The sequence below is a fragment of the Salmo salar genome, chromosome ssa21 (assembly GCF_905237065.1).
Source record: "Salmo salar chromosome ssa21, Ssal_v3.1, whole genome shotgun sequence".
NCBI lineage: Eukaryota > Metazoa > Chordata > Actinopteri > Salmoniformes > Salmonidae > Salmo > Salmo salar.
Genome location: NC_059462.1, coordinates 40445263 through 40469067, shown reverse-complemented (window position 1 = coordinate 40469067; position 23805 = coordinate 40445263). Strand labels below are relative to the sequence as shown.

Here is a 23805-nt window from a genome sequence, read left to right as displayed (position 1 = left end):
TAGTGTCATATTGTCCTAGTGTCATATTGTCCAAGTGTCATATTGTCCTAGTGCCATATTGTCCTAGTGTCATATTGTCCTAGTATCATTGTCCTAGTGCCATATTGTCCTAGTGCCATATTGTCCTAGTGTCATATTGTCCTAGTATCGTTGTCCTAGTGCCATATTGTCCTAGTGCCATATTGTCCTAGTGTCATATTGTCCTAGTATCATTGTCCTTGTGCCATATTGTCCTAGTGCCATATTGTCCTAGTGTCATATTGTCCTAGTATCATTGTCCTAATGCCATATTGTCCTAGTGTCATATTGTCCTAGTGTCATATTGTCCTAGTATCATTGTCCTAATGCCATATTGTCCTAGTGCCATATTGTCCTAGTGCCATATTGTCCTAATGCCATTTTGTCCTAGTGTCATATTGTCTTAGTGTCATATTGTCCAAGTGTCATATTGTCCTTGTGTCATATTGTCCAAGTGTCATATTGTCCAAGTGTCATATTGTCCTAGTGCCATATTGTCCTAGTGTCATATTGTCCTAGTGTCATATTGTCCTTGTGTCATATTGTCCAAGTGTCATATTGTCCAAGTGTCATATTGTCCTAGTGCCATATTGTCCTAGTGTCATATTGTCTTAGTATCATTGTCCAAGTGTCATATTGTCCTAGTGCCATATTGTCCTAGTGCCATATTGTCCTAATGTCATATTGTCCTAGTGTCATATTGTCCTAGTGTCATATTGTCCTGGTATCATTGTCCTAGTGTCATATTGTCCTAGTATAGTTGTCCTAGTGTCATATTGTCCTAGTGCCATATTGTCCTAGTGCCATATTGTCCTAATGTCATATTGTCCTAGTGTCATATTGTCCAAGTGTCATATTGTCCTAGTGCCATATTGTCCTAGTGTCATATTGTCCTAGTATAATTGTCCTAGTGTCATATTGTCCTAGTGTCATATTGTCCTTGTGTCATATTGTCCAAGTGCCATATTGTCCTAGTGTCATATTGTCCAAGTGTCATATTGTCCTGGTATCATATTGTCCTAGTGTCATATTGTCCTAGTTATAGTTGTCCTAGTGTCATATTGTCCTAGTGCCATATTGTCCTAGTGCCATATTGTCCAAGTGTCATATTGTCCTAGTGTCATATTGTCCAAGTGTCATATTGTCCTAGTGTCATATTGTCCTAGTGTCATATTGTCCTAGTGTCATATTGTCCTAGTGTCTTATTGTCCTAGTGCCATATTGTCCTAGTGCCATATTGTCCTAGTGTCATATTGTCCTAGTGTCATGTTGTCCTAGTGTCATATTGTGCTAGTGTCATATTGTCCTTGTGTCATATTGTCCAAGTGTCATATTGTCCAAGTGTCATATTGTCCTAGTGTCATATTGTCCAAGTGTCATATTGTCCTAGTGTCATATTGTCCTAGTGTCATGTTGTCCTAGTATAATTGTCCTAGTGTCATATTGTCCTAGTGTCATATTGTCCTAGTGCCATATTGTCCTAGTGTCATATTGTCCTAGTATAATTGTCCTAGTGCCATATTGTCCTAGTGTCATATTGTCCTAGTATAATTGTCCAAGTGTCATATTGTCCTAGTGTCATATTGTCCTAGTGCCATATTGTCCTAGTGTCATATTGTCCTAGTGTCATATTGTCCTAGTGTCATATTGTCTTAGTGCCATATTGTCCTAGTGTCATATTGTCCTAGTGTCATATTGTCCTAGTATAATTGTCCTAGTGTCATGTTGTCCTAGTGCCATATTGTCCTAGTATAATTGTCCTTGTGTCATATTGTCCTAGTGTCATATTGTCCTAGTGTCATATTGTCCTAGTGCATATTGTCCTAGTGTCATATTGTCCTAGTGCCATATTGTCCTGGTATAATTGTCCTAGTGTCATATTGTCCTAGTGCCATATTGTCCTAGTGTCATATTGTCCTAGTGTCATATTGTCCTAGTGTCATATTGTCCAAGTGTCATATTGTCCTAGTGCCATATTGTCCTAGTGTCATATTGTCCTAGTGTCATATTGTCCAAGTGTCATATTGTCCTAGTGTCATATTGTCCTAGTATAATTTTCCTAGTGCCATATTGTCCTAGTGTCATATTGTCCTAGTGTCATATTGTCCAAGTGTCATATTGTCCTAGTGCCATATTGTCCTAGTGTCATATTGTCCTAGTGTCAATTGTCCTAGTGCCATATTGTCCTAGTGCCATATTGTCCTAGTGTCATATTGTCCTAGTATCGTTGTCCTAGTGCCATATTGTCCTAGTGCCATATTGTCCTAGTGTCATATTGTCCTAGTGTCAATTGTCCTAGTGCCATATTGTCCTAGTGTCATATTGTCCTGGTGTCATATTGTCCTAGTGTCATATTGTCCTAGTGTCATATTGTCCTAGTGTCATATTGTCCTAGTGTCATATTGTCCAAGTGCCATATTGTCCTAGTGTCATATTGTCCTAGTGTCATATTGTCCAAGTGTCATATTGTCCTAGTGCCATATTGTCCTAGTGTCATATTGTCCTAGTGTCATATTGTCCAAGTGTCATATTGTCCAAGTGCCATATTGTCCTAGTGCCATATTGTCCTAGTGTCATATTGTCCAAGTGTCATATTGTCCTAGTGTCATATTGTCCTAGTATCATATTGTCCTAGTGTCATATTGTCCAAGTGTCATATTGTCCTAGTGTCATATTGTCCAAGTGCCATATTGTCCTAGTGTCATATTGTCCTAGTGTCATATTGTCCTAGTGTCATATTGTCCTAGTGCCATATTGTCCTAGTGCCATATTGTCCTAGTGTCATATTGTCCTAGTGCCATATTGTCCTAGTGTCATATTGTCCTAGTGCCATATTGTCCTAGTGCCATATTGTCCTAGTGTCATATTGTCCTAGTGTCATGTTGTCCTAGTGTCATATTGTCCAAGTGTCATATTGTCCTTGTGTCATATTGTCCAAGTGTCATATTGTCCAAGTGTCATATTGTCCTAGTGTCATATTGTCCTAGTGTCATATTGTCCTAGTGCCATATTGTCCTAGTGCCATGTTGTCCTAGTGTCATATTGTCCTAGTGTCATATTGTCCTAGTGTCATATTGTCCTAGTGCCATATTGTCCTAGTGTCATATTGTCCTAGTGCCATATTGTCCTAGTGCCATATTGTCCTTGTGTCATATTGTCCAAGTGTCATATTGTCCAAGTGTCATATTGTCCTAGTGCCATATTGTCCTAGTGTCATATTGTCCTAGTATCATTGTCCAAGTGTCATATTGTCCTAGTGCCATATTGTCCTAGTGCCATATTGTCCTAATGTCATATTGTCCTAGTGTCATATTGTCCTAGTGTCATATTGTCCTGGTATCATTGTCCTAGTGTCATATTGTCCTAGTATAGTTGTCCTAGTGTCATATTGTCCTAGTGCCATATTGTCCTAGTGCCATATTGTCCTAATGTCATATTGTCCTAGTGTCATATTGTCCAAGTGTCATATTGTCCTAGTGCCATATTGTCCTAGTGTCATATTGTCCTAGTATCATTGTCCTAGTGTCATATTGTCCTAGTGCCATAGTTGTCCTAGTGCCATATTGTCCTAGTGTCATATTGTCCTAGTGTCATATTGTCCTAGTGTCATATTGTCCTGGTATCATTGTCCTAGTGTCATATTGTCCTAGTATAGTTGTCCTAGTGTCATATTGTCCTAGTGTCATATTGTCCTAGTGCCATATTGTCCTAGTGCCATATTGTCCTAGTGTCATATTGTCCTAGTGCCATATTGTCCTAGTGCCATATTGTCCTAGTGTCATATTGTCCTAGTGCCATATTGTCCTAGTGTCTTATTGTCCTAGTGCCATATTGTCCTAGTGCCATATTGTCCTAGTGTCATATTGTCCTAGTGTCATGTTGTCCTAGTGCCATATTGTCCTACTGTCATATTGTCCTTGTGTCATATTGTCCAAGTGTCATATTGTCCAAGTGTCATATTGTCCTAGTGTCATATTGTCCAAGTGTCATATTGTCCTAGTGCCATATTGTCCTAGTGTCATGTTGTCCTAGTATAATTGTCCTAGTGTCATATTGTCCAAGTGTCATATTGTCCTAGTGCCATATTGTCCTAGTGTCATATTGTCCTAGTATAATTGTCCTAGTGCCATATTGTCCTAGTGTCATATTGTCCTAGTATCATTGTCCAAGTGTCATATTGTCCTAGTGCCATATTGTCCTAGTGTCATATTGTCCTAGTGTCATATTGTCCTAGTGCCATATTGTCCTAGTGTCATATTGTCCTAGTGCCATATTGTCCTAGTGTCATATTGTCCTAGTGTCATATTGTCCTAGTGTCATATTGTCCTAGTGCCATATTGTCCTAGTGTCATATTGTCCTAGTATAATTGTCCTAGTGCCATATTGTCCTAGTGCCATATTGTCCTGGTATAATTGTCCTAGTGTCATATTGTCCTAGTGCCATATTGTCCTAGTGTCATATTGTCCTAGTGTCATATTGTCCAAGTGTCATATTGTCCTAGTGCCATATTGTCCTAGTGTCATATTGTCCTGGTATCATTGTCCTAGTGTCATATTGTCCTAGTGCATAGTTGTCCTAGTGTCATATTGTCCTAGTGTCATATTGTCCTAGTGTCATATTGTCCTAGTGTCATATTGTCCTAGTGTCATATTGTCCTAGTGTCATATTGTCCTAGTGTCATATTGTCCTAGTGTCATATTGTCCTAGTGCCATATTGTCCTAGTGCCATATTGTCCTAGTGTCATATTGTCCTAGTGCCATATTGTCCTAGTGCCATATTGTCCTAGTGTCATATTGTCCTAGTGTCATATTGTCCTAGTGTCATATTGTCCTAGTGCCATATTGTCCTAGTGTCATATTGTCCTAGTGTCATATTGTCCTAGTGTCATATTGTCCTAGTGTCATATTGTCCTAGTGTCATATTGTCCTAGTGCCATATTGTCCTAGTGTCATATTGTCCTAGTGTCATATTGTCCTAGTGTCATATTGTCCTAGTGTCATATTGTCCTAGTGCCATATTGTCCTAGTGTCATATTGTCCTAGTGTCATATAGTCCTAGTGTCATATTGTCCTAGTGCCATATTGCCCTAGTGTCATATTGTCCTGGTATCATTGTCCTAGTGTCATATTGTCCTAGTATAGTTGTCCTAGTGTCATATTGTCATAGTTTCATATTGTCCTAGTGTCATATTGTCCTAGTATCATATTGTCCAGGTATCATTGTCCTAGTGTCATATTGTCCTAGTATAGTTGTCCTAGTGTCATATTGTCCTAGTGTCATATTGTCCTAGTATAATTTTCCTAGTGCCATATTGTCCTAGTGTCATATTGTCCTAGTGTCATATTGTCCAAGTGTCATATTGTCCTAGTGCCATATTGTCCTAGTGTCATATTGTCCTAGTATCATTGTCCTAGTGCCATATTGTCCTAGTGCCATATTGTCCTAGTGTCATATTGTCCTAGTATCGTTGTCCTAGTGCCATATTGTCCTAGTGCCATATTGTCCTAGTGTCATATTGTCCTAGTATCATTGTCCTTGTGCCATATTGTCCTAGTGCCATATTGTCCTAGTGTCATATTGTCCTAGTCATGCCTAATGCCATATTGTCCTAGTGTCATATTGTCCTAGTGTCATATTGTCCTAGTATCATTGTCCTAATGCCATATTGTCCTAGTGCCATATTGTCCTAGTGCCATATTGTCCTAATGCCATTTTGTCCTAGTGTCATATTGTCCAAGTGTCATATTGTCCTAGTGCCATATTGTCCTAGTGTCATATTGTCTTAGTGTCATATTGTCCAAGTGTCATATTGTCCAAGTGTCATATTGTCCTAGTATAATTTTCCTAGTGCCATATTGTCCTAGTGTCATATTGTCCTAGTGTCATATTGTCCAAGTGTCATATTGTCCTAGTGCCATATTGTCCTAGTGTCATATTGTCCTAGTATCATTGTCCTAGTGCCATATTGTCCTAGTGCCATATTGTCCTAGTGTCATATTGTCCTAGTATCGTTGTCCTAGTGCCATATTGTCCTAGTGCCATATTGTCCTAGTGTCATATTGTCCTAGTATCATTGTCCTTGTGCCATATTGTCCTAGTGCCATATTGTCCTAGTGTCATATTGTCCTAGTATCATTGTCCTAATGCCATATTGTCCTAGTGTCATATTGTCCTAGTGTCATATTGTCCTAGTATCATTGTCCTAATGCCATATTGTCCTAGTGCCATATTGTCCTAGTGCCATATTGTCCTAGTGCCATTTTGTCTTAGTGTCATATTGTCTAAGTGTCATATTGTCCTAGTGTCATATTGTCCAAGTGTCATATTGTCCAAGTGTCATATTGTCCTAGTGCCATATTGTCCTAGTGTCATATTGTCCTAGTGTCATATTGTCCTTTGTATGTAGTGTCATATTGTCCAAGTGTCATATTGTCCTAGTGCCATATTGTCCTAGTGTCATATTGTCTTAGTATCATTGTCCAAGTGTCATATTGTCCTAGTGCCATATTGTCCTAGTGCCATATTGTCCTAGTGTCATATTGTCCTAGTGTCATATTGTCCTAGTGTCATATTGTCCTAGTGTCATATTGTCCTAGTGTCATATTGTCCTAGTGTCATATTGTCCAAGTGTCATATTGTCCTAGTGCCATATTGTCCTAGTGTCATATTGTCCTAGTATAATTGTCCTAGTGTCATATTGTCCTAGTGTCATATTGTCCTTGTGTCATATTGTCCAAGTGCCATATTGTCCTTGTGTCATATTGTCCAAGTGTCATATTGTCCAAGTGTCATATTGTCCTAGTGCCATATTGTCCTAGTTTCATATTGTCCTTGTGTCATATTGTCCTAGTGCCATATTGTCCAAGTGTCATATTGTCCTTGTGTCATATTGTCCAAGTGTCATATTGTCCAAGTGTCATATTGTCCTAGTGTCATATTGTCCAAGTGTCATATTGTCCAAGTGTCATATTGTCCTTGTGTCATATTGTCCAAGTGTCATATTGTCCAAGTGTCATATTGTCCTAGTGTCATATTGTCCAAGTGTCATATTGTCCTAGTGTCATATTGTCCTTGTGTCATATTGTCCTAGTACCATATTGTCCTAGTGCCATATTGTCCTAATGTCATATTGTCCTAGTGTCATATTGTCCTAGTGTCATATTGTCCTAGTATAATTGTCCTAGTGTCATATTGTCCTAGTGTCATATTGTCCTTGTGTCATATTGTCCAAGTGTCGTATTGTCCAAGTGTCATATTGTCCTAGTATAATTGTCTTAGTGTCATATTGCCCTAGTGCCATATTGTCCTAGTGTCATATTGTCCTAGTATAATTGTCCTAGTGTCATATTGTCCTAGTGTCATATTGAACTAGTGCTATATTGTCCTAGTGTCATATTGTCCTAGTGTCATATTGTCCTGGTATCTTTGTCCTAATGCCATATTGTCCTAGTGTCATATTGTCCTAGTGTCATATTGTCCTGGTATCATTGTCCTAGTGCCATATTGTCCTAGTGCCATATTGTCCTAGTGTCATATTGTCCTAATGCCATATTGTCCAAGTGTCATATTGTCCAAGTGTCATATTGTCCAAGTGTCATATTGCCCTAGTGCCATATTGTCCTAGTGTCATATTGTCCTAGTATAATTGTCCTAGTGTCATATTGTCCTAGTGTCATATTGTCCTAGTGCCATATTGTCCAAGTGTCATATTGTCCTAGTGCCATATTGTCCTAGTTTCATATTGTCCTTGTGTCATATTGTCCAAGTGCCATATTGTCCTAGTACCATATTGTCCTAGTGCCATATTGTCCTAATGTCATATTGTCCTAGTGTCATATTGTCCTAGTGCCATATTGTCCTAGTGTCATATTGTCTTAGTGCCATATTGTCCTAGTGTCATATTGTCCTAGTGTCACATTGTCCTAGCATAATTGTCCTAGTGTCATGTTGTCCTAGTTCCATATTGTCCTAGTATAATTGTCCTTGTGTCATATTGTCCAAGTGTCATATTGTCCAAGTGTCATATTGTCCTAGTGTCATATTGTCCAAGTGTCATATTGTCCTAGTGCCATATTGTACTAGTGTCATATTGTCCTAGTATAATTGTCCTAGTGTCATATTGTCCAAGTGTCATATTGTCCTAGTTTCATATTGTCCTTGTGTCATATTGTCCAAGTGCCATATTGTCCTTGTGTCATATTGTCCAAGTGTCATATTGTCCAAGTGTCATATTGTCCTAGTGCCATATTGTCCTAGTTTCATATTGTCCTTGTGTCATATTGTCCAAGTGCCATATTGTCCTAGTGCCATATTGTCCAAGTGTCATATTGTCCTTGTGTCATATTGTCCTAGTGTCATATTGTCCAAGTGTCATATTGTCCAAGTGTCATATTGTCCTTGTGTCATATTGTCCAAGTGTCATATTGTCCAAGTGTCATATTGTCCTAGTGTCATATTGTCCAAGTGTCATATTGTCCTAGTGTCATATTGTCCTTGTGTCATATTGTCCAAGTGCCATATTGTCCTAGTACCATATTGTCCTAGTGCCATATTGTCCTAATGTCATATTGTCCTAGTGTCATATTGTCCTAGTGTCATATTGTCCTAGTATAATTGTCCTAGTGTCATATTGTCCTAGTGTCATATTGTCCTTGTGTCATATTGTCCAAGTGTCGTATTGTCCAAGTGTCATATTGTCCTAGTGCCATATTGTCCTAGTGTCATATTGTCCTAGTATCATTGTCCAAGTGTCATATTGTCCTAGTGCCATATTGTCCTAGTGCCATATTGTCCTAATGTCATATTGTCCTAGTGTCATATTGTCCTAGTGTCATATTGTCCTGGTATCATTGTCCTAGTGTCATATTGTCCTAGTGCCATATTGTCCTAGTGCCATATTGTCCTAATGTCATATTGTCCAAGTGTCATATTGTCCAAGTGTCATATTGTCCTAGTGCCATATTGTCCTAGTGTCATATTGTCCTAGTATCATTGTCCAAGTGTCATATTGTCCTAGTGCCATATTGTCCTAGTGCCATATTGTCCTAATGTCATATTGTCCTAGTGTCATATTGTCCTAGTGTCATATTGTCCTGGTATCATTGTCCTAGTGTCATATTGTCCTAGTATAGTTGTCCTAGTGTCATATTGTCCTAGTGCCATATTGTCCTAGTGCCATATTGTCCTAATGTCATATTGTCCTAGTGTCATATTGTCCTAGTGTCATATTGTCCTGGTATCATTGTCCAAGTGTCATATAGTCCTAGTGTCATATTGTCCTAGTGCCATATTGCCCTAGTGTCATATTGTCCTGGTATCATTGTCCTAGTGTCATATTGTCCTAGTGATAGTTGTCCTAGTGTCATATTGTCATAGTGTCATATTGTCCTAGTGTCATATTGTCCTAGTGTCATATTGTCCTGGTATCATTGTCCTAGTGTCATATTGTCCTAGTATAGTTGTCCTAGTGTCATATTGTCCTAGTGCCATATTGTCCTAGTGTCATATTGTCCTAGTGCCATATTGTCCTAGTGTCATATTGTCCTAGTGCCATATTGTCCTAGTGCCATATTGTCCTAGTGTCATATTGTCCTAGTGCCATATTGTCCTAGTGTCTTATTGTCCTAGTGCCATATTGTCCTAGTGCCATATTGTCCTAGTGTCATATTGTCCTAGTGTCATGTTGTCCTAGTGCCATATTGTCCTACTGTCATATTGTCCTTGTGTCATATTGTCCAAGTGTCATATTGTCCAAGTGTCATATTGTCCTAGTGTCATATTGTCCAAGTGTCATATTGTCCTAGTGCCATATTGTCCTAGTGTCATGTTGTCCTAGTATAATTGTCCTAGTGTCATATTGTCCAAGTGTCATATTGTCCTAGTGCCATATTGTCCTAGTGTCATATTGTCCTAGTATAATTGTCCTAGTGCCATATTGTCCTAGTGTCATATTGTCCTAGTATCATTGTCCAAGTGTCATATTGTCCTAGTGCCATATTGTCCTAGTGCCATATTGTCCTAATGTCATATTGTCCTAGTGTCATATTGTCCTAGTGCCATATTGTCCTAGTGTCATATTGTCTTAGTGCCATATTGTCCTAGTGTCATATTGTCCTAGTGTCACATTGTCCTAGCATAATTGTCCTAGTGTCATGTTGTCCTAGTTCCATATTGTCCTAGTATAATTGTCCTTGTGTCATATTGTCCTAGTGCCATATTGTCCTAGTGTCATATTGTCCTAGTATAATTGTCCTAGTGCCATATTGTCCTAGTGCCATATTGTCCTGGTATAATTGTCCTAGTGTCATATTGTCCTAGTGCCATATTGTCCTAGTGTCATATTGTCCTAGTGTCATATTGTCCAAGTGTCATATTGTCCTAGTGCCATATTGTCCTAGTGTCATATTGTCTTAGTGTCATATTGTCCAAGTGTCATATTGTCCAAGTGTCATATTGTCCTAGTATAATTTTCCTAGTGCCATATTGTCCTAGTGTCATATTGTCCTAGTGTCATATTGTCCAAGTGTCATATTGTCCTAGTGCCATATTGTCCTAGTGTCATATTGTCCTAGTATCATTGTCCTAGTGCCATATTGTCCTAGTGCCATATTGTCCTAGTGTCATATTGTCCTAGTATCGTTGTCCTAGTGCCATATTGTCCTAGTGCCATATTGTCCTAGTGTCATATTGTCCTAGTATCATTGTCCTTGTGCCATATTGTCCTAGTGTCATATTGTCCTGGTATCATTGTCCTAGTGTCATATTGTCCTAGTATAGTTGTCCTAGTGTCATATTGTCCTAGTTATTGTCCTAGTGCCATATTGTCCTAGTGCCATATTGTCCTAGTGCCATATTGTCCTAATGCCATTTTGTCCTAGTGTCATATTGTCTTAGTGTCATATTGTCCAAGTGTCATATTGTCCTTGTGTCATATTGTCCAAGTGTCATATTGTCCAAGTGTCATATTGTCCTAGTGCCATATTGTCCTAGTGTCATATTGTCCTAGTGTCATATTGTCCTTGTGTCATATTGTCCAAGTGTCATATTGTCCAAGTGTCATATTGTCCTAGTGCCATATTGTCCTAGTGTCATATTGTCTTAGTATCATTGTCCAAGTGTCATATTGTCCTAGTGCCATATTGTCCTAGTGCCATATTGTCCTAATGTCATATTGTCCTAGTGTCATATTGTCCTAGTGTCATATTGTCCTGGTATCATTGTCCTAGTGTCATATTGTCCTAGTATAGTTGTCCTAGTGTCATATTGTCCTAGTGCCATATTGTCCTAGTGCCATATTGTCCTAATGTCATATTGTCCTAGTGTCATATTGTCCAAGTGTCATATTGTCCTAGTGCCATATTGTCCTAGTGTCATATTGTCCTAGTATCATTGTCCAAGTGTCATATTGTCCTAGTGCCATATTGTCCTAGTGCCATATTGTCCTAGTGTCATATTGTCCTAGTGTCATATTGTCCTAGTGTCATATTGTCCTGGTATCATTGTCCTAGTGTCATATTGTCCTAGTATAGTTGTCCTAGTGTCATATTGTCCTAGTGCCATATTGTCCTAGTGCCATATTGTCCTAATGTCATATTGTCCTAGTGTCATATTGTCCTAGTGCCATATTGTCCTAGTGCCATATTGTCCTAGTGTCATATTGTCCTAGTGCCATATTGTCCTAGTGTCTTATTGTCCTAGTGCCATATTGTCCTAGTGCCATATTGTCCTAGTGTCATATTGTCCTAGTGTCATGTTGTCCTAGTGCCATATTGTGCTACTGTCATATTGTCCTTGTGTCATATTGTCCAAGTGTCATATTGTCCAAGTGTCATATTGTCCTAGTGTCATATTGTCCAAGTGTCATATTGTCCTAGTGCCATATTGTCCTAGTGTCATGTTGTCCTAGTATAATTGTCCTAGTGTCATATTGTCCAAGTGTCATATTGTCCTAGTGCCATATTGTCCTAGTGTCATATTGTCCTAGTATAATTGTCCTAGTGCCATATTGTCCTAGTGTCATATTGTCCTAGTATCATTGTCCAAGTGTCATATTGTCCTAGTGCCATATTGTCCTAATGTCATATTGTCCTAGTGTCATATTGTCCTAGTGCCATATTGTCCTAGTGTCATATTGTCTTAGTGCCATATTGTCCTAGTGTCATATTGTCCTAGTGTCATATTGTCCTAGTATAATTGTCCTAGTGTCATGTTGTCCTAGTTCCATATTGTCCTAGTATAATTGTCCTTGTGTCATATTGTCCTAGTGCCATATTGTCCTAGTGTCATATTGTCCTAGTATAATTGTCCTAGTGCCATATTGTCCTAGTGCCATATTGTCCTGGTATAATTGTCCTAGTGTCATATTGTCCTAGTGCCATATTGTCCTAGTGTCATATTGTCCTAGTGTCATATTGTCCTAGTGTCATATTGTCCAAGTGTCATATTGTCCTAGTGCCATATTGTCCTAGTGTCATATTGTCTTAGTGTCATATTGTCCAAGTGTCATATTGTCCAAGTGTCATATTGTCCTAGTATAATTTTCCTAGTGCCATATTGTCCTAGTGTCATATTGTCCTAGTGTCATATTGTCCAAGTGTCATATTGTCCTAGTGCCATATTGTCCTAGTGTCATATTGTCCTAGTATCATTGTCCTAGTGCCATATTGTCCTAGTGCCATATTGTCCTAGTGTCATATTGTCCTAGTATCGTTGTCCTAGTGCCATATTGTCCTAGTGCCATATTGTCCTAGTGTCATATTGTCCTAGTATCATTGTCCTTGTGCCATATTGTCCTAGTGCCATATTGTCCTAGTGTCATATTGTCCTAGTATCATTGTCCTAATGCCATATTGTCCTAGTGTCATATTGTCCTAGTGTCATATTGTCCTAGTATCATTGTCCTAATGCCATATTGTCCTAGTGCCATATTGTCCTAGTGCCATATTGTCCTAATGCCATTTTGTCCTAGTGTCATATTGTCTTAGTGTCATATTGTCCAAGTGTCATATTGTCCTTGTGTCATATTGTCCAAGTGTCATATTGTCCAAGTGTCATATTGTCCTAGTGCCATATTGTCCTAGTGTCATATTGTCCTAGTGTCATATTGTCCTTGTGTCATATTGTCCAAGTGTCATATTGTCCAAGTGTCATATTGTCCTAGTGCCATATTGTCCTAGTGTCATATTGTCTTAGTATCATTGTCCAAGTGTCATATTGTCCTAGTGCCATATTGTCCTAGTGCCATATTGTCCTAATGTCATATTGTCCTAGTGTCATATTGTCCTAGTGTCATATTGTCCTGGTATCATTGTCCTAGTGTCATATTGTCCTAGTATAGTTGTCCTAGTGTCATATTGTCCTAGTGCCATATTGTCCTAGTGCCATATTGTCCTAATGTCATATTGTCCTAGTGTCATATTGTCCAAGTGTCATATTGTCCTAGTGCCATATTATCCTAGTGTCATATTGTCCTAGTATCATTGTCCAAGTGTCATATTGTCCTAGTGCCATATTGTCCTAGTGCCATATTGTCCTAATTTCATATTGTCCTAGTGTCATATTGTCCTAGTGTCATATTGTCCTGGTATCATTGTCCTAGTGTCATATTGTCCTAGTATAGTTGTCCTAGTGTCATATTGTCCTAGTGCCATATTGTCCTAGTGCCATATTGTCCTAATGTCATATTGTCCTAGTGTCATATTGTCCTAGTGTCATATTGTCCTGGTATCATTGTCCAAGTGTCATATAGTCCTAGTGTCATATTGTCCTAGTGCCATATTGCCCTAGTGTCATATTGTCCTGGTATCATTGTCCTAGTGTCATATTGTCCTAGTATAGTTGTCCTAGTGTCATATTGTCATAGTTTCATATTGTCCTAGTGTCATATTGTCCTAGTATCATATTGTCCAGGTATCATTGTCCTAGTGTCATATTGTCCTAGTATAGTTGTCCTAGTGTCATATTGTCCTAGTGTCATATTGTCCTAGTGTCATATTGTCCTAGTGCCATATTGTCCTAGTGTCATATTGTCCTAGTGCCATATTGTCCTAGTGCCATATTGTCCTAGTGTCATATTGTCCTAGTGCCATATTGTCCTAGTGTCATGTTGTCCTAGTATAATTGTCCTAGTGTCATATTGTCCAAGTGTCATATTGTCCTAGTGCCATATTGTCCTAGTGTCATATTGTCCTAGTATAATTGTCCTAGTGCCATATTGTCCTAGTGTCATATTGTCCTAGTATCATTGTCCAAGTGTCATATTGTCCTAGTGCCATATTGTCCTAGTGCCATATTGTCCTAGTGTCATATTGTCCTAGTGCCATATTGTCCTAGTGTCATGTTGTCCTAGTATAATTGTCCTAGTGTCATATTGTCCAAGTGTCATATTGTCCTAGTGCCATATTGTCCTAGTGTCATATTGTCCTAGTATAATTGTCCTAGTGCCATATTGTCCTAGTGTCATATTGTCCTAGTATCATTGTCCAAGTGTCATATTGTCCTAGTGCCATATTGTCCTAGTGCCATATTGTCCTAATGTCATATTGTCCTAGTGTCATATTGTCCTAGTGTCATATTGTCCTAGTGTCATATTGTCCTAGTGTCATATTGTCCTAGTATAGTTGTCCTAGTGTCATATTGTCATAGTGTCATATTGTCTAGTATCATATTGTCCTAGTGTCATATTGTCCTTGTATAATTGTCCAAGTGTCATATTGTCCTAGTGCCATATTGTCCTAGTGCCATATTGTCCTAGTGTCATATTGTCCTAGTGCCATATTGTCCTAGTGTCATATTGTCCTAGTGTCATATTGTCCTAGTGTCATATTGTCCTAGTGCCATATTGTCCTAGTGCCATATTGTCCTAGTGCCATATTGTCCTTGTGTCATATTGTCCTAGTGTGCATATTGTCCTAGTGCCATATTGTCCTAGTGCGCATATTGTCCTAGTGTCATATTGTCCTAGTGCCATATTGTCCTAGTGTCATATTGTCCTAGTGCCATATTGTCCTAGTGCCATATTGTCCTAGTGTCATATTGTCTTAGTGCCATATTGTCCTAGTGTCATATTGTCCTAGTGTCATATTGTCCTAGTATAATTGTCCTAGTGTCATGTTGTCCTAGTTCCATATTGTCCTAGTATAATTGTCCTAGTGTCATATTGTCCTAGTGCCATATTGTCCTAGTGTCATATTGTCCTAGTATAATTGTCCTAGTGCCATATTGTCCTAGTGCCATATTGTCCTGGTATAATTGTCCTAGTGTCATATTGTCCTAGTGCCATATTGTCCTAGTGTCATATTGTCCTAGTGTCATATTGTCCTAGTGTCATATTGTCCAAGTGTCATATTGTCCTAGTGCCATATTGTCCTAGTGTCATATTGTCTTAGTGTCATATTGTCCAAGTGTCATATTGTCCAAGTGTCATATTGTCCTAGTATAATTTTCCTAGTGCCATATTGTCCTAGTGTCATATTGTCCTAGTGTCATATTGTCCAAGTGTCATATTGTCCTAGTGCCATATTGTCCTAGTGTCATATTGTCCTAGTATCATTGTCCTAGTGCCATATTGTCCTAGTGCCATATTGTCCTAGTGTTATATTGTCCTAGTATCGTTGTCCTAGTGCCATATTGTCCTAGTGCCATATTGTCCTAGTGTCATATTGTCCTAGTATCATTGTCCTAGTGCCATATTGTCCTAGTGCCATATTGTCCTAGTGTCATATTGTCCTAGTATCATTGTCCTAATGCCATATTGTCCTAGTGTCATATTGTCCTAGTGTCATATTGTCCTAGTATCATTGTCCTAGTATCATGTCCTAGTGTCATATTGTCCTAGTGTCATATTGTCCTAGTATCATTGTCCTAGTATCATTGTCCTAGTGCCATATTGTCCTAGTATCATTGTCCTAGTATCATTGTCCTAGTATCATTGTCCTAGTGCCATATTGTCCTAGTGTCATATTGTCCTAGTATCATTGTCCTAGTATCATTGTCCTAGTGCCATATTGTCCTAGTGTCATATTGTCCTAGTGTCATATTGTCCTAGTATCATTGTCCTAGTGCCATATTGTCCTAGTGTCATATTGTCCTAGTGTCATATTGTCCTAGTGTCATATTGTCCTAGTATAATTGTCCTAGTGTCATATTGTCATATTTTCTTTGATGGTTGATTGTCACATGGCTAAAACCACAGTATCAACATCTCAAAGAAGCTCAAACATGAAGCTAAGATCAAAATGTAATCTAAAAGAATGGTAATCTCATTCATGACATGTACTGTATGTACTGTATATACTGTATGTACTGTATGGAATGGATTTGTCATTTCCAGGATTATCTCAACAACCCTCAGTGTTTGTTCTTCAAATTCAACTCCTGAAATGTTTTAGTACAGCTCACGTATAGATGCACTGTGACAGTGTGTGTGTCTGTGTGTGTGTGCACATGCTTGTGTGCGTGAGCGTGTGTGTGTGTGTGTGTGTGTTTGCAGACAGTGCTCTATCTCCCAGCTCATTCCCCTGTGTGTCTCATCTCTGTCCTTTAGGGCCAGTTTCCCGGAGCCTCTCTCTGAATTATGGTGGCTCATACTGCAGCCATGCCGGACGTGAAGGCCCCTCCACCATGTGACTACCCCTCAGCGGGCTGCTCCCCCAGCCAAGGCCACGGCCTCGCTGGCTACACCTGCACCGCTGGTCTCACCATGGATCTGGAGCCCTGCCTCAGCCTCACTGACTTCCCCCTGCCCCAACCCCTCTCTGGCTTCAGAGGCCACAGTGTACCCCCCTACCCGCCCTACCCTGGCCAGTGCCCCTTCATACCCCGGTCTAACAGTAGTGCATTGCTCACTAACCTGGGGCTCCGGTACTGCTCCACCAACAGTGTGCAGCCCCCACCCAGGGGTCCTGACTCTGGGCTGGAGTTAGGGTCAGGCCTGGGGCTGGACCCAGGGCCCTGTTGGAACATGAACCAAGGCTGTGGAACTCGACTCTACCGCAGCATGGAGAACTTGAACTGGAGTAATTCTGTGTCTGAACCAGGCCTCTACTGTTCCCCGTATTGTGCCACCTACAGGGGCAGTGTGGACAGTGGGTTCATCTTCCGCTGCACTGCCACCAGCCACTGGTACGATGGGCCCTCTGAAGGGACAGGGCCCCAGGGCTACGGTCCTGTGAGCCTGGCGTTCTACCCCCACCCCCGCCTGGGGAGGGGTCTGGGGAGGAAGGAGCTGCCCCTCTTCCCCCAGTGGCTGTTCCCCGGCACAGATGACTGGGGAGTGAACGCTACCACCAACGGCAGGAAGGGGCTAAGGGAGAAGCTCCGCCTCCAAAGCGCCCGATCGGCAGCGGAACCCCTGAAGCCTCTTCGACCTCAGGTAACCCCAGGCAGTACCACTCCCATCCTGAGGGGGTGCTCAGAGAGGGACTCATCCCCCCACCAGAGGTACGTTGGGAGACCCCTGTATGTCCGGCACCTCACCAGCCCTGAGGAAATCAAGCAGGAGGTTCTGAGACGGCTTCAGCTCCGGCGGCAGAACAGCACCCCAAACCTGGCCCTCCATGCCTCCCTGGAGACCCCTCAGACCCCAGACATGGCCATGTCCTTCACCACCGAGTCCATCTCTGTCACTGGAAGTAGTGCTGAGCTCATAGCCGAGCGTAAGAGGCCCCCTATGGGCCGCCTGCACATCCCTACCTTCAAGGAGTTTAAGAGGATGAGACAGAGAGAGGGAGAGAGTGGACAGACAGAGAGCAGTAATGTTACTACAGTAACAACTATAGACCAACAGCCAGAGACTAGTACAGGCAGCCAGAGCCCAGGGACAGGCAGAGACTGTAAGACTCAGACAGCCCCATTGGGACGGCGAGACTCTCAGTCCTCTCAGGAGGAGGAGAGGGAGAGCGAGGAGAGGAGAGGCAGTGAAGAGAGGGAGGAGAGGGGGAGCGGGGAGAGAAGGGGCAGTGAAGAGAGGGAGGAGAGGGGGAGCGGGGAGAGAAGGGGCAATGAAGAGAGGGAGGAGAGGGGGAGCGGGGAGAGGAGAGTCAGTGGAGAGAGGGAGGAGAGGGGGAGTGGGGAGAGGAGAGGCAGCAGGGGAGAGAGGGTGGAGAGGGGGAGTGGGGAGAGGAGAGGCAGCAGTGGAGAGAGGGGGAGCGGGGAGAGGAGAGGCAGCAGTGGAGAGGCCATGCAGAGTGACTCCCCTGTGGCTCCCCCAGCATACAGCAGTGGAGAGGGGAGTGTGATGTTAGTGGAGCTGACTCCCACAGCCAGCACTTTGCACTCATCCTCTCCCATCTTCACTGGCCCTACTCCCCAGCTAAAAGCCAACATTCAGACCACAGTCTCTAACAAAGCTATATGCACAGGCCCTACTCCCCGCTCTCCCCTCCAGCCCTCCAGTAAGACCCAGGGAAAGGGGACCATGTATCATACCCAGGCCCAGGACAGCAGGCCTAATGTGGGGCTCAGTGTGCCTCAGGCCTCCCTGGTCCCCTTCCCTCCACACAGGGAGAGTGCAGAGGGCCCCTCCAGCTGCTGTCCAGCCCTGCTCCTGGACAGGACTGACCTCTCCAGCTATGGAGCCAAGATCTACAAGATGAAGGATGGGTTCATCGGCTCCGCCCTGGACCTCATCAAGAAGAGGTTAGTAAGCAGGTGAAGGTAAAGGTGAAGCTGAAGATGAAGGGGCTGGGGGGAGACCCATCATTCATTGGATCATCAATGGGATTCAGTCGTTACAGTTTGCCTTATTGCTTTGTGGAAGCTACTGTATGTGCTTACTAAGATGAAAGCCAAAGCTAATTGAATTTCAATTGGACCTTAGCCATGTAAAGAGATCATTAACAAGAAAAGAAAACTAGAATATTAAACACTAAATCTACCAGTTAATGTACTTCTAGTTTTCATTTAAGATGGATGCACATGCTTTTGCCAAAAAGCTTGCTTTGTAGCCCGCTTCTGCTCTTTGATGGTAAAATTGGATCCATTGGCGTGTGCTGTAGTGGTTTTCTTCAACGGTGACATTAGTGTTAGTGTTGTTATTGATTTATCACAGCTTATTATGAACAGCTGTTACAGTTAACAGGATTGGCTACCAGAGGAGACTGTTGTGGCTGTGCCAGGGTCTCCCGTCTCCAGTCTGACACATCATCTCCGTAGCAGACCCAACTGGGTTCAAATAGGAATTGTAATCTTTCACATACTTTCAGTGTTTGTCTTGAGCCTGCCTGGAATGCCAGATGGATAGGTTGTGCACTTTTGGGACTATTCATTGCTTCCATTGCGCCAGGGAAGTTCCAACAAGGACGGATAAAGTATTTGAAAGATTTCGAATACAGTTTGAACCCAGGCCTGCTCCATAGGCTCACAGTCACAGGACAGCTGGTTGGCACTTCAGGTTGGCACTGCCACCCTCCACCTCCCCCTCTCACTGTGGCAGCTGGTTTAGGCATACTGTTTGCTAAACAGATGAAGCCTCCAGTCTGGTGTGGTTAGGCATATCAAGGAGAAATGTAGAGCCTGATTTGGCATCGTTCATAGTCTGACAATGTAGCATTCACTCAGACTCAAACAGGCACATGTCGCCTCAAGGCCTTCCCACACTGTTCATCGGATTCACTCTTTTACCATTATTACATGTCACACTGTGCGATGTTACCAAATTAAAATCTTGATATCAACCTGGCCAGATTGTACGATTTGCTTCAGTTCTGTTGTCACATTCTGCGATTGGCTTGTGAGGCTATGTCAGCCGACGTATGCTTCGTTGACTTACATGCTGACTAGACCAGGCGCGTGCGTCTGTGCGCACCATCGTACGCATGTTGATTTTCCTCCATTCACACCAGACGCGATCAGGACATGCAGGTTGAATTATCAAAATGAACTCTGAACCAACTATATTAATTTGGGGACAGGTCAAATCACATGAAACATTTATGGCAATTTAGCTAGCTAGCTTGCTGTTGCTAGCTCATTTGTCCTGGGATATAAACATTGGGTTGTTATTTTACCTGAAATGCACAAGGTCCTCTGCTCCATCTTTAAGGTGCCTTACCACCACCAACTGGACTGGAGTGTGGACCTCAGTTCATCTTTCAATCACCCACGTGGGTATATGGTCCTAAAAACCTATGAGGAGATGGGAGAGGCAGGACTTGCAGCGCGTCAAGTGTCAAAAATAGAATCAAGTTCTATTTTAGCGCCTGGCTACGCAGACGCTCGTTGACGCACACCAGCAGTTTGGATGAAATGATTGAATAACATGTATGTGTACATTTATTTTGCAACGTGAGCGGTGTGGTCAGCGTGTTAGGTTACATCAACTGCAGCGGTGTATTTGATCTGTGCATGTTCCAGCACTAGCAGCGCAAGCCTTCCTCTGTGCTTATGTACGGGTGAAGTGAGTTCGGGAAAAACTGAAAGTTTGCATCTTATAAATAAGTTTCACATACAAACTGTATATGTTTGAAATCAGAATCAAATATGCTTCCAAAAAATAACACGGTTGTTGTGGTAGAACGTTTATTTGGATTTGTGATTTTGGGCATTTATCAAAATCCCCAAAAGTTGCCTGATTTCAGATGTGTAAACAAGATTATTTGGGAAATCGTTCTTCTTGCCAAGCATGTAACCTCTTAAATCAAACTATTATATTAATCTGACTATTCACATTATTCATATTATTGTATGCATACTCAGAGCTAGCTGTGTTCCTATTGGTCAGTCACCGGGATCAGCTCGTGACACCAGACACAATACATGATAAAAGCTCATTTCTGACACTGTCAGAACTTTGTCAGAGCCTACGACCGCACATAGTGCTACTTAATCAGCAGACCTAGAGCCTGTCACATAGAACGAGCTAAGACGTAGTGGTACTTAATCAGCAGACCGAGAGCCTGTCACATAGAACGAGCCAAGACGTAGTGGTACTTAATCAGCAGACCTAGAGCCTGTCACATAGAACGAGCCAAGACGTAGTGGTACTTAATCAGCAGACCTAGAGCCTGTCACATAGAACGAGTCAAGACGTAGTGGTACTTAATCAGCAGACCTAGAGCCTGTCACATAGAACGAGCCAAGACGTAGTGGTACTTAATCAGCAGACCGAGAGCCTGTCACATAGAACGAGCCAAGACGTAGTGGTACTTAATCAGCAGACCGAGAGCCTGTCACATAGAACGAGCCAAGACGTAGTGGTACTTAATCAGCAGACCTAGAGCCTGTCACTTAGAACGAGCCAAGACGTAGTGGTACTTAATCAGCAGACCTAGAGCCTGTTACATAGAACGAGCCAAGACGTAGTGGTACTTAATCAGCAGACCGAGAGCTTGTCACATAGAACAAGCTAAGACGTCAGAAAATCGTTTACGACCTAAGAATTTGCACACGACGTGGACATTTTGTCTGGGATGGCTAAAACCGTACAGTCTATGCGGGCCTTTAGACACGGTTAAGATTTTCTCTGAGACATGTCTGTAGTAGTCTCTTATGGTGTATAACAGGCTCAGGACAAGGTGTAGCATACTAGAGAAGAGTTATAGGATTGTAAGTTTCAGTGGTGACCATGAGAGGAATGGATAGCCTTTTATTCTTCTTTTTCTGTGTCATAAATGGCTCCCTCCCTGACAGTCAGTCAGGCTGCTCCACTGTTCCTCCTTCTGTCACCCATAGATATCACTGTCTGTCACCTTTCACCCATAGATATCACTGTGTCCGTCACCTCTCACCCATAGATATCACTGTGTCTGTCACCTCTCACCCATAGATATCACTGTGTCTGTCACCTCTCACCCATAGATATCACTATGTCCGTCACCTCTCACCCATAGATATCACTGTGTCTGTCTGCTCTCACCCATAAAAATCACTGTGTCTGTCACCTCTCACCCATAAATATCACTGTGTCTGTCAGCTCTCACCCATAGATATCACTGTCTGTCACCTTTCACCCATAGATATCACTGTGTCTGTCACCTCTCACCCATAGATATCACTGTGTCTGTCACGTCTCACCCATATATATCACTGTGTCTGTCATGTCTCACCCATAGTTATCACTGTGTCTGTCACCTCTCACCCATATATATCACTGTGTCTGTCACGTCTCACCCATAGATATCACTGTGTCTGTCACCTCTCACCCATATATATCACTGTGTCTGTCACCTCTCACCCATAGATATCACTGTGTCTGTCAGCTCTCACCCATAGATATCACTGTGTCTGTCACCTCTCACCCATAGATATAACTATGTCTGTCACCTCTCACCCATAGATATCACTGTGTCTGTCAGCTCTCACCCATAGATATCACTGTGTCTGTCACCTCTCACCCATAGATATCACTGTGTCTATCACCTCTTACTCATAGATATCACTGTGTCTGTCACCTCTCACCCATATATATCACTGTGTCTGTCACCTCTCACCCATAGATATCACTGTGTCTATCACCTCTTACTCATAGATATCACTGTGTCTGTCACCTCTCACCCATATATATCACTGTGTCTGTCACCTCTCACCCATAGATATCACTGTGTCTGTCACCTCTCACCCATAGATATCACTGTGTCTGTCACCTCTCAACCATAGATATCACTGTGTCTGTCACGTCTCACCCATAGATATCACTGTGTCTGTCACCTCTCACCCATACATATCACTGTGTCTGTCACCTCTCACCCATAGATATCACTGTGTCTGTCACGTCTCACCCATAGATATCACTGTGTCTGTCACCTCTCACCCATAGATATCACTGTGTCTGTCACCTCTCACCCACAGATATCACTGTGTCTGTCAACTCTCACCCACATATATCACTGTGTCTGTCACCTCTCACCCATAGATACCACTGTGTCAGTCAGCTCTCACCCAAAGATATCACTGTGTCTGTCAGCTCTCACCCATAGATATCACTGTGTCTGTCACCTCTCACCCATAGATATCACTGTGTCTGTCACGTCTCACCCATAGATATCACTGCGTCTGTCAAATCAAATCAAATTTATTTATATTGCCCTTCGTACATCAGCTGATATCTCAAAGTGCTGTACAGAAACCCAGCCTAAAACCCCAAACAGCAAGCAAAGCATGTGAAAGAAGCACGGTGGCTAGGAAAAACTCCCTAGGAAAAACTCCCTAGAAAGGCCAAAAACCTAGGAAGAAACCTAGAGAGGAACCAGGCTATGAGGGGTGGCCAGTCCTCTTCTGGCTGTGCAGAGTGGATATTATAACAGAACATGGTCAAGATGTTAAAATGTTCATAAATGACCAGCATGGTCAAATAATAATAATCATAGTAGTTGTCGAGGGTGCAACAAGCACGTCCGGTGAACAGGTCAGGGTTCCATAGCCGCAGGCAGAACAGTTGAAACTGGAGCAGCAGCACGGTCAGGTGGACTGGGGACAGCAAGGAGTCATCATACCAGGTAGTCCTGAGGCATGGTCCTAGGGCTCAGGTCCTCCGAGAGAAAGACAGAAAGAGAGAAAGAGAGAATTAGAGAGAGCATATTTAAATTCACACAGGATACCGGATAAGACAAGAGAAATACTCCAGATGTAACAGACTGACCCTAGCCCCCCGACACATAAACTACTGCAGCATAAATACTGGAGGCTGAGACAGGAGGGATCAGAAGACACTGTGGCCCCATCCGATGATACCCCCGGACAGGGCCAAACAGGCAGGATATAACCCCACCCACTTTGCCAAAGCACAGCCCCCACACCACTAGAGGGATGTCTCCAACCACCAACTTACCGTCCTAAGACAAGGCCGAGT

At 42.0% G+C, this 23805-nt stretch overlaps 1 protein-coding gene across 1 annotated transcript in view; it reads left to right on the top strand.

Annotated features, from left to right (window-relative positions):
• LOC106582309 (uncharacterized) overlaps nucleotides 1-23805 on the top strand; it is a 110703-nt gene that overhangs the window by 61064 nt on the left and 25834 nt on the right. The window contains exons 3-4 of the mRNA XM_045704395.1: nucleotides 16564-18012; nucleotides 18097-18656. Coding sequence (XP_045560351.1) covers nucleotides 16594-18012; nucleotides 18097-18656 — 1979 coding nt within the window. The 5' untranslated portion in view covers nucleotides 16564-16593. The remainder of the gene's footprint in view (nucleotides 1-16563; nucleotides 18013-18096; nucleotides 18657-23805) is intronic.